The sequence below is a fragment of the Momordica charantia genome, unplaced genomic scaffold (assembly GCF_013281855.1).
Source record: "Momordica charantia cultivar OHB3-1 unplaced genomic scaffold, Mcharantia_2.0 BLBB01000025.1, whole genome shotgun sequence".
Classification (NCBI taxonomy): Eukaryota; Viridiplantae; Streptophyta; class Magnoliopsida; order Cucurbitales; family Cucurbitaceae; genus Momordica; species Momordica charantia.
This window is the reverse complement of record NW_028275181.1, coordinates 1-11,285: the sequence shown is the minus strand read 5'-3', so window position 1 is coordinate 11,285 and position 11,285 is coordinate 1. Positions and strand designations below refer to the sequence as shown.

The 11,285-nt window shown below is 34.6% G+C and overlaps 1 protein-coding gene and 1 pseudogene across 3 annotated transcripts; both read right to left on the bottom strand.

The window, feature by feature from the left end:
- Positions 1-1,326: 1,326 nt before the first annotated feature.
- On the bottom strand, positions 1,327-6,062 carry LOC148207928 (cellulose synthase A catalytic subunit 2 [UDP-forming]-like). 2 transcript variants are annotated; one of them, XM_088118199.1, is made up of 11 exons: positions 5,905-6,062; positions 5,590-5,767; positions 4,989-5,255; positions 4,555-4,900; positions 4,286-4,423; positions 4,069-4,194; positions 3,769-3,981; positions 3,378-3,648; positions 3,075-3,271; positions 2,641-2,991; positions 1,327-2,546 (listed from the first exon to the last, which is right to left on the bottom strand). In XM_088118199.1, the coding sequence occupies exons 1-11, from the start codon at positions 5,909-5,911 to the stop codon at positions 1,962-1,964; spliced, it is 2,679 nt and encodes an 892-aa protein (XP_087974325.1). In that variant the 5' UTR covers positions 5,912-6,062; the 3' UTR covers positions 1,327-1,961. The 2 variants fall into 2 exon arrangements, with proteins under 2 accessions (XP_087974325.1, XP_087974326.1); XM_088118200.1 differs by lacking the exon at positions 5,905-6,062.
- A 40-nt stretch (positions 6,063-6,102) lies between these two features.
- Positions 6,103-7,596, bottom strand: LOC148207927 (cellulose synthase A catalytic subunit 6 [UDP-forming] pseudogene; annotated as a pseudogene). The gene is made up of 3 exons (XR_015787575.1): positions 7,185-7,596; positions 6,422-6,617; positions 6,103-6,328 (listed from the first exon to the last, which is right to left on the bottom strand). The product of XR_015787575.1 is annotated as a cellulose synthase A catalytic subunit 6 [UDP-forming] pseudogene (transcript).
- Positions 7,597-11,285: the final 3,689 nt, after the last annotated feature.

Below are 11,285 nucleotides of genomic sequence, written 5' to 3'. Positions count from 1 at the left end.
TATCAAATCTATATCTAATATACATCTGATGTAACTCTGATATACTTCCGATATACATTCGATGTACCCCTAATATTGATGTATCATGATATACATTATCAGATATACCGCTTATATACATCAAATGTACGTATTATACATATAATATATATATCTGATGTACTTCTAATTTATGATATACTAAATATATTTGCAACTGATATACTAAATATAAGATATATCAAATTTTTAATTTTTAGTGGTATATCAACTGTTTAAATTATAGCTTATCATTTCAATTTGTCGATTAATATACTAATATTATCAATAATGTTGATTACTATATCACTACTATTTATTCAATATTAATATTAATTAGATACTAAATATAAGGGATATCAACGGTTTAAATTTATATAGTATATCAAAATTTTAACTTGTCTTTTTGGATGTGCATGGTCCACATAAACCTTTATATAATAGCTTTATATTTCAAAAGTAAAAAATAAAAAATCTTGCACCATTGTTTTCATCTTAAAAAATATTGGATATAATAGTATGATATGAACACACATATATCATAGTTATATTAGTAGATAAAATGGTTATATCATAGGTACATAAATGGTAAATTAGAAGCATATTAAGTATATATCAGTATTATATTAGTGGTAAATCATATAATCATATAAGAAGTTATATCAGTAGATACCATAATTATATCAGTAGTATATCATTTGTATATCAATGGTAAATTAGAGATATATCAAATATATATCACATATATATGTATTATATCAGCGTGGTAAATCAATAGTTATCATACGTATATCGGTGGTAAGACATATTAGAAGTTGGGTAGATATCATAGTTATACCAGAAGTAAATCAATTATATATCATTATTATATTAGTGGTATATCAGAGACATATATCAGTGGTCAGGTAATATATCATTAAAGGGTGGTTACTATTTTGCTTATTTTACTAAAAATTTTTTGTCATATTTGCAAGTGCCCCTAAATCTAAAAATAAAATGTTTTGATGAATCAAGAAAAACTGAAACCAAGTATCTTTGTGAAACGAGATTTGTATTTTTTTTTTTTTTAACATGGAACTCTTTAGAAGCGACAATTGGGCAAATGCATCTATAATGACTTGGATGGATATCTCGTATTCAAAGACTAACCAGTCGCGTAGTTCTTTCCTTTGAATCAAATAAATTCATATCTACCCAAGAAATTCACAAGGACCAATCAAATAAATAAATAAACTCACTTCAAAATCCGTAAATTAAACTGAAAATAAATGTAATCAATAAGAAAATAAGAAAAAGTGAAGAATGTAATGAGGGAAGTCCATGATTATTGCATTAAGATGACAAAACTATAATTATTGTGATTACAACAAGGCAGAATTGGAGAGTTTTAATATAGAAAGAAACCAACCATAAATAATAAAAACTGAGGGCTGATTGAGTGAAGAAGAGATTTACAAACAACAAAGGGATACAACAGACAAAACCACCTAAGGGAATGGGAATTGGGAAATCCCTTTTGAGAAGGGATAAATTTATGATGAATCAAACTAAAACCCACCTCCCTCCATTTTTATGTGCTCTTCTTGGATTTTCACAGACACATGATATAAATTACAGTCCCTTCCACAAAATCAAAAGAAAGAAGAAAGAAGAAAAAAAACCATGTATAGAAGAAGAAGAAGAAGAAGAAGAAAGAATCAATGACAAAGTTTGCAGAGAGAACAAATATTTGATGATGTGTGATATGCAAATTCCTCCATATCTACAAATCCAGGACAAGTAGCCTTTTGCAGCAACTCATCTTTCACAATCTCGGGCGGAGTAGCGTTACCGTGTTCTATTCAGATGCATGTTCGAGACCAGTTAGTAGTCCCCATGACGCTCAACCCAGAAAACAAACTCCTCCTACCCGTAACACTTCGTGCCGTGTATATTTCTGCATCTTAGTCGTCACAGTTTAACCCGCAAACTTCCAATACAATGCCACCCTTGTCGAGGAACGGGTTGATTCGGACCCATAGAAGCGATAGGATGGATGATAGAAGAATGGACCACACAATGATAATGGTTGGTACCTTGTCTTGCTTCCCCATCAAACCCTTGAGGAATGGGTACAGATGGACAATCACCCAGAATGCAAAGAATAGCTTACCGATGAGCGGGCCCCATGAGTCGTAACCGTTGTTGATGGCATCTGAAATCCCGACGACTACTCCGATGATGTTTATGATCAATAAGGTCAATGGAGGGACCAACAACGACGTCCACTTGAAGAGGTAAAGCTCAGCGAAATCTCCTTCGTCTCCTCCTTTGGACGTGACAGTGAAGTTTGTGTTAACACCAGCCAAAACCTTTAGCAGACCCTGGAAAAGTGCAAAAAGGTGGGACGAGGCACCCCCAATAACCCAGAACTGTTCGTTTCTCCACCAATCGTGGATCCCGACTCCTCCCCACTGCATTTCGAGGATACCGGTCGCTGCTATAGAGATGAAAAGGGCCATGAAAATTATACTGGCATAGTTGCTTAGCTGCACATCAAACAAAGAACATGTCTCACTCAGCTGAACAAACCTGACAAATGGAAAAAATGCGAATGCATTCAGAAGTCGGTATTGTAGTTACCTCAGGGACGATAAACTGCCCTGTGAGCAGGCAGACAGCCGGAAGGGTACAATAAGCGATCAATGGAATCGACGTCAATGGATAAACAACGGAGTTTATGTACGAGAAACGCTCGAGCCACTTCAGACCACATCCGTATCCGTACCATATCGGACAGTGCCTGCTCAACAGAATTTCAACAGATCCAAGAGCCCACCGAAGAACTTGGTGTAGACGATCGGACAAGTTAATAGGAGCGGAACCCTTGAATGCTGGCCTTTTAGGAATGCAATAAACTGATCTCCAGCCGTGGCAATGCATCTTGAAACCTGTTAAAATATCCTCTGTAACAGACCCATATATCCACCCTACCTGCAAATAGTACAGGAAATAAAAATATTAAAGGAGTGCACACAAATCGACATTTCTGAACTTCGGGAGAGCTTCCTTCATACCTCTTTACCCCACTCGGATTTATCTTCGTAACCGCAACTGATTACATGGATGGCTTCTTTCAATAGCGAAGCAGAAGTCCCTCCTCCGGGCACACCGCCATCTTCCATAAGTGTGGAAGCAATGAATGATGGAGATTGCCCAAACTTCTTCTCAAACTTAACTTGGGGCATCAGAGATGATTTTTCATTATCTATTCCTGCATTGGATCACAAAGATTTTCACCTCATTAAACCAAAAATTCTGAAATTTAAAAGTATGCAAATTTGGTCCATTGGTATTTTCAGACCATGTCCGTTCCATACCTTCGATTCCTTCCTCAATGTTTTCGAGGGCGTGAATCTGCTTCGACGTATCTTTGGTCTTTAACTTCTTTTTGTCACTGGTCTTCTTTGTTTTAGTCTTCTTTCGAGTTCCGCAGCAACAGCAGCACCATTTTGGCAAACAATTGCAAGTCCTTCTTGGTGTTTTCTTCTTGGCAGGGGCATCATACCCATAAAGGGCCTGCCTCCTGAACACGCACCCAGTTCCGACGTAAATCGGCCCTTGAATACCATCTAATCCCTTCATGTTGATCTGAAATGGTTGTTCATAAGGTAAGAGAACTTAGCATTTCCTTGGCCCATTGCTGTGATGGGGGATAAAGAATTGTCTCATGAACATTTGAGTCTGAGGATATAGATATTATTTACTTACATCGAAGAATACGACATTGCGATTCGAGTATCGATCATGCCTATCAATCCCATCAAATCTTTGTGGAAACTGCACGTAGCATATTCTTTTTCCAGAAATCGGGTCCATCATGAAGCACATTGCTTCTCGAAGTGCCTTGCTGTTGTTGATGTAGTGATCACAATCCACGTTCAAAATGTAAGGAGCATTTGAGATGATTGCCGAGACACGCACCTTGAAGAATCAAATAGCATGTATATTAGTCATGGTGAATTGAATTGAATGTATATGTTAGAAGGGAAGAGGGAGGACGAGATGTACCAGAGCATTCATGGCTCCGGCTTTCTTGTGGTGATCAAATCCCGGCCTCTTCTCACGAGATACATACACAAGACGAGGTAATTCATTTCCTTCCAAGTCACGAACCCCATTTTGACCAAGGAATACCTGCAGAAGACAGTTAAAAGAAACGGGTTGATAACATATAAAGGCATGGATTTATGATACGACTGACTGCATCAAGAAAACATCCCCTCACCTGAATCATTCCAGGATGATCCCTGACGTTGTTCCCGGGCCACGGAGTTCCATCCTGCATTGTCCACCCATCTTCAGGAACTTTTTGAGCCATGGCAACGAGCCCATTGATTCGAACTTTAAATTCTTCATAGTCCCTCTGCATAAAGCCATGCCAAACTTTCAGGTCCAGAAATTATTTCAATACAATAATAGTTCATCATGCACTCATTTGTACAATTATATAACACACTACTTTTCTGAAAAGCAAAACAGGTACAATCTTCAAACCTTTATTGCACGACGTTCCCTGATGAAGGCCGGATCAACTTTGTCTTTCAAATAGTCAACCTTCTGGGCAAAATACCACTCTGGGGCCCGGGGTTCGATATTGAATTTCTTGCAGAAAGGAACCCACTTTCTTGCAAACTCAGAAGTTTCCGAAAGGGCTTCAAAAGTAAGCATGGCAGCACCGTCATCAGAAACATAGCATGAAACCTTATCTACCGGATAATCAACAGCAAGTATAGACAGGACGGTGTTTGCTGTGATGAGAGGAGGCTCCTTCATTGGATCCACTGTACTGACGTAAATGTCAATGGAAGCCAACTCAGATGGCTTGCCATCTTTTTCATATCTGCAAACGTTAACAAAATGAAACTGAGATATGGAAGAAAAAGGGGAAGGGAGATGGAGGATGGAGTGAAAGGAGACATCAGAAGTACCGTAATGATAACCGGTCAAGGTAAGTTTCTCGAACAATTGGGCACCATTTCGGGAACTGATCCAATATCCATGATGCAGCAAACCATATCTCACAGATGACTGATGTTAACCACAATCCATATGCCTCATGGACAGGATGAAGGATACGATAGTGAAAAAAGAGGCAAAGAATGACAATTCGAAGTACAATTATCATTCTGTATGGATTTATCTTGCTTGAGGAGATCGGCAGCTTTCTCGACAGTGGTTGCCTCCCTTCATCCATCCTACGAAAACAATAATAAACAACTGACATAAGCTAAAGAAGAATTTCGAAATCTCCGAACCAAAATATATGTATATATGACACTGAGCCTTTAAGTAGTAGCTATAGATCCTAATTCTAACACCTTAGCAAACCCAATCATCTATTAAAGATATGCAAAAGTACACCAATAAATTTATAATCCATATCAAAAGATAAAGAAAAAACTCTAATACTAATGAGAGTAGAATGGAAGGATCATCAAGAATAATCAACACATACCACTAGAAGTACCAACTTATACACAGCACATATAAGCATCTTAAAATAAAAGAGTATACAAAGAAGGAACATACATAGGCAAATCTGTATCATCAAGCTCGTCTTCTCCTTTTCCGCCTCCACCCTCATGCTTAATTACTTGAAGTCTTTCATTTTGTTTCTTCCGCCACTCCTCCATTCTTTCCTTCCACGCAACAGTTCCATATCCATACACGGCTAAGTCCTTTTTTGGATCCATTGGCCTTGGATTAGCTGCAACAACAACACTTCAAAATGTTAGTTACTACGTCAGAAAAAACATAAACATCATTGATCATCTAGATGGAACACTGATACATCCCAGAAGAGGATTAAAAAACACAAAATGCACAGGAATTCGGGGACCTTACCCGACATGGGAGAATCAGAGAACGGCACTGGGTGGACCTTTTTGCCACGGCTAATAAAAGGAGGAATGATTAGAGCATGCTTATCAGAGGAAATTCCAGCATCCTTCAGATCAAACAGCACAATCAAAGATTAAGCAACTTTTGAGAGTCAAACCAAAATGGTAAAAGCAAACATTGAGAAGAAGATTCATTCATTCTTCACCTCTGGCCATAGGTAAGGAGAGGGATATCGGTCGGGACCGATGATGAATCGAGGTCGGAAGCCATATTTCCAGAGCCATTAGCATGAGAACCACGCCCTACGGCGAGGTGGGGATAGAGCATTGCCTCAGATACACTGTTGGGATCCTTGTTTGCAATGTCAAACTCATTCTCCAGATCGTCAGTATCATCTTCCTCTTCATCGCCTTCGACCGAGGACTACCTGAAATTGATCAACACATTCTTAGTTAGCCAAAGAATTATCAATGGACCTTAACACGCTAAGAATATTTATTGATTCATTGTTTCATTATACCTTTGAGACGTTTGTATCTGGTTTTGCACTGAGGGCAAGCCTGATTGCCCTCTCTTCTTTCATACTCATAGCAAGGTCTGCAAACTGGAAAGGCACATTCGTTACACGCAACAAATGGCTCTCCATCTACAGTGATTTCAAGCTCATCCCCACAGATCTGGCATATTTGCCCACTCAACTCTTTCACAGATGTCACCTGCAACTCAAAAATAACAAAAGGATTTTAGAAAAAGAATGTCAGAGAAAAAAAGTAAAAGCTTTGTTTCTTTATTTCTTTCTTGCTTCCCACTAGGTTGGTTACTCATCAACTGTTAGCACAAATTCAGAATCAATAGAGAAAAACACTTAATGAATCGGATACATTGACTAACTAGCCCTGAAATCTAGAAAGTAGGGGGGGTAAGTAATGGCAAGATCTGGTTTAAGAAGATGGATTTCCCTAGAAACTAGGAACCAAATAAACAGAAAAATCCCAACCAAAAACTGAAACTTTAGATGATAAAGGTAACAAAGAGAGAAAAAGTGTTCATCACCAAGATCCAAACTGGGTTTAGGAAGAAGATGGGGGGTAACAAATTGCAGCTATGGGAAGAAAAATCAGGCTGGGATCCGGTTAGGGGTGTAACCAAGCAAAAGGGAGTGAAATTAGAAGAAATGGGTATGAGGCAGAAGCTAAAATTGGGGTGGAAAATAGGATTTTCAAAGACAAAAACAGTGCCATTTTGGAGCAAAAGAAGGAAAAAACTGAAATCATGACACTTACTCTTGCAACCTCATCGGCATTGATGAGAACAAACTCATTTCTGTTGTGAGAACCCGCAATGAGTCGGCCTTTGGTGTCCATTAGACTAAGAAAAGCCACTAAAAATCAAAGAACTCAGAATCCAAAGGAAACCAAGGCTCAGAGAAGCAGCCCTTCAACTTCTCTCATCTCACTCAACTTCCTTCCTCTTCTCTCTCTTTCTCTCTCTCTCTCTCTAAGTCCCCCTTCTTCTACGTGCGTGGTTTCTCAGCCCACTTTCTCAAACACCCATTTCATCAAACACTACACCTACACTCCTTCAACGAATAAAAAAACACAGCCAGCTCTTTATGAGAGACGGAGAGAGAGACACAGAGGTGGGTTTAGATATAAAAGAAATCAGGGGGAATAAGAAAATGTTTCAATTCAAGAAAAATAAAAAAACCCCCAAAAGAAAAAGAGGGAAAATTAAATTAAAAAAGAGTAAAGAAAATTGTATGTGTGTGTGCAATGAATGATTCTTTTCTTGTGAGACCCAGTTTCCTCCCAGCTGGACTCTGTGCATTACATGGTGGATTCTCGATCTGTGACCAACAAATTTAAAAACAGAGAAAAAAAGAAACAAATTTACAGAGAGAAAAAAAGAGAGTTACAGAGAGAATCTAAGTGGGTTTCTTAAAGGGAAAATTTTCAACGCGTAAAACACAAGAGACGAAATTGGGACACAGACAAAACACATAATTCTCGATCCATCCTATTCAATCCTAATTAATCAGTAATCGCTCGTATTAGTTGGGGGTTTTTGGTGGGTCCCGGAGAAATCCCGTCCCCCTCGCCGGAGCAGCAGCCGCGGCGGCGCCGCCGTAGTGGGTTTGGGTTTTATTCTGTTCCGGCGGAGCAAACAGTGCCCAGATTTTTACTTCCAATCCAGTGGGCAGAGACAGAGGACAGGTACGGAAAATGGGTTAAAAGGGAAAAAAGAGAGCGATGAAAAAATTTGTAGAGAGAGAGAAGAGAGAGAAAGAGTAGGGCAGGTGTCACGTGGAGCACGTGCGGTGGAGTGGCGAGTCTGCCGACGGTCGTGCGAAATCTCGCGAGATTTTCAAGAATCAACACGTACTACTGGCTGGCTCTGTGACCCCACTCTTTGCCACTTTCCATGATTTTACCGAAATGCCCTTCTTTTCTTTTCTTTTCTTTTCTTTTTTGTTTATTTTCTTTTTGTCGGTCGCCTCTCTTTCACTTTTCTCGCTCGAGGAAATAAATAAATGTGTGTTTTTTATTTATAATAAATAAATAAATAAATCTCTCTCTCTCTATCTGATTGATTAGCTCATTATTACATAATGTAATATTTAAAACAACCTAAGAAATTAAATTTGTTTTACTTTTATCGAAATTTGTTTTCGGATTTTTTTAAGATAAAATATTAGGTGAGAATTCGAACTCGTTACTTTTTGTAATAGTTGAATTATACTCAGGTAGGTAGATTTAATATTTAAACTAAGTTTGAGTATTTATATGCATATAAATTAATTTGTGGGAATATTGATAAAAGACATGTATATATTAGGTTTTGTTGATATTTATCTATAGCTTAAAATATATATGTATTTTTTAATATAGTTGTAAAAATAAAATAAAAATTCCGCATTTGTATTGTATTTTGAAAGAAAAACGAATAGTTTCACAACTAAAATAAAATATATGAATGTCTCAAAAAAAATATATATGTGTGTGAAAGTTTATAAAATAAAAGACGAATAATACATTGATCAAAATAAGATTTAAATCAAGAAAAGTACTTTTTCTACGCAAAAAAAATGAAAAATTAAACAAGTCTACATTCATTTGTTGGGTACTTCTATTATATTTCTATATACTATGGGCTAAAATAGCTACTGTTTATCCAACACTTTTTTATAGTATTTGTTCTTATAATAAAAATAAATAAATAAAACGGTTGGAGAAAAAAAAAACAATTAGATAATTAAGAATATATGAGATAACTCTAACCCACTTTTCTACTTTAAAAATATATATATATATAATATATATATATGTGTGTGAGATATATATTGTTATATGTGTCTTGAGATAAAATTTTTAGTATAACTTCTTTAGAAATGAGAGAATACTCGAATAAATAAGATGGACAAATTTAGAAGATAGAAAAGAAAAAGGAAAATACTTCTTCAAATTCTTCCTTACCACAGTTAAAAGATTGAGGATTTTTTCTTGAAAAAAAATCTCTCTTTTTTATTCTTTCTTTCTTACTTGTCAAAAATGGGTTAATAGAAAATTGTTGCTGACTAGTTCGGAGGAAATTATTTTCCAAAAAAAAATTCGTTAAAAAAAAGTTTTAGTATTAAAAATTGTAGATATAATGACACATAAATGGTAGGATCATAGTCAATTCGAACATAGTTCAATGAAAAGTACTATCTTCTTATTCAAGATGCAAGGTTCGATCTCCTCCGATATTTGTTGATGTTATTTTTTTGTGGTGGCAATGATATCAATAATACTTGAAGGAGTAAAATAATAAAATTTAATTTGTAACTCTATCATAATTGAGATGAAAATTTTATGAACTAAATTAAATTTTAACAAATTAATAAATAAAATAATGAATTATATGACCTCTAAAAAAGAGTGCTTTGAAGAAGCAGAGTAAAAGCAATTCTGAGGGAGGGTTTGCAAAAGTCAGATTTTTGGTCTTGGTTGCCCAATCCTATTGAATTTTCTGCCTTGGAATCTTGATATCAGATTTTATTTTTATTTTTTATTTTGCAAAGGTTAAAAGAAATTAAAATCTGATATTTCCAAAAAAAAAAAAAAAAACTTACACACTTCTCTTCTAATAATTCGGATTTCCTTCCCCAAAAGCCAAACTTAGAAATTTTGGATTTTTTTTTTAAGTCTTGAATTTGAATATCTTGTTGAAGATTGTTTGATTTTATCCTTCCTTTAGTTTACTTATTTTGAATTCTAAAATAAAATATTTTGTAAGAAAGTTTAAAAAAAAATTGTCAACATTTGAATAAATGAGGTAAAATATTAAATACATTATTTGACAATTTGAATTATAAAATCTGAGCTTAACTTGGAATGATGTCAGGAATTGTTGTATATAGATTTTATAACCAAAAAAAAAGGTATATTATTTAATATAAAATGTACTTGGATTATAAATTTTCTAGATTTTTTTTTTTAATTGGGTGTTGTTAGATTAGTATTTTAACTTGAAAATTTCAACTCTACTTAAAATTACAAAAACCACTTGACCATGACTTTTTTAACATGTTTTCTTATAACAATTTTTTTTTGGGAAAAAATAAAAAAAAAATTTTCCACAAAATACAAAACTAAAAAACATACAAGGGCTTATTTCATAAATAATTTCTTTCCATTTATTATTTTCATAAACATGTTTATATTTTTTGTGTTTAGGAAAACTACAAAAGCAGGAAGTAGATTCTTGGAGATTTTCTAAATTCCAAAATTATGGGAAAAAAATTGGGGGTTAAAAGTTCTTTTTTTGTTTTTTTGTAAAAGTTTGTCTAAATCATTATAAATTTATAATTAAATCATTTATGTTCTAAAACATTTTGGAGGTTCTTAATCATTAATAGCCCTAATATAATATCAATCATGGTGAATAGGAAGATATTAAAATCGTTAGGTAGTGTAACTATTTCTTGTTACTGTTTATCGTTTTTAGTTTTTTCGAAACATAAGTATTTGGTAATTGTTTTTGTTTCTTGTTTTTCATTTTTAAGAAATTAAACTTTGTAAACAATAAAATCAAGGTTTTTTTCTAATTTCCTTTTCTAGTTTTATTGAAAGCATTATTTTACATTATTAACGTATAAAATACATAATAAATATTAAAAAACATAATATTTGATAAAAAAAAAATTAATTTTCATATAAAATGTACTTTTAATTTTTAAATTTTTAAAAAATCGAAACCATGTCAAACTTGTTTTCGATTGTTTTTTAAAAGGAATAAACAAGAAAACAATTACCTACACAAACTCTTTTATTTATCTGAAAAAGAGGGAAACACAAAATAAGAAATAGAAATGTTATTAAACGAGTCTTAAATTGTTTTTTTTT

Bases quoted from the DNA above. Each gene is read 5' to 3' on its own strand.
- LOC148207928 (XM_088118199.1), bottom strand. The intron at 3,272-3,377 runs GTATGGAACGGA...GATCCAATGCAG, and splicing joins CATTGAGGAAGGAATCGAAG to GAATAGATAATGAAAAATCA. The intron at 2,547-2,640 runs GTAACTACAATA...TTTGATGTGCAG, and splicing joins GGCAGTTTATCGTCCCTGAG to CTAAGCAACTATGCCAGTAT.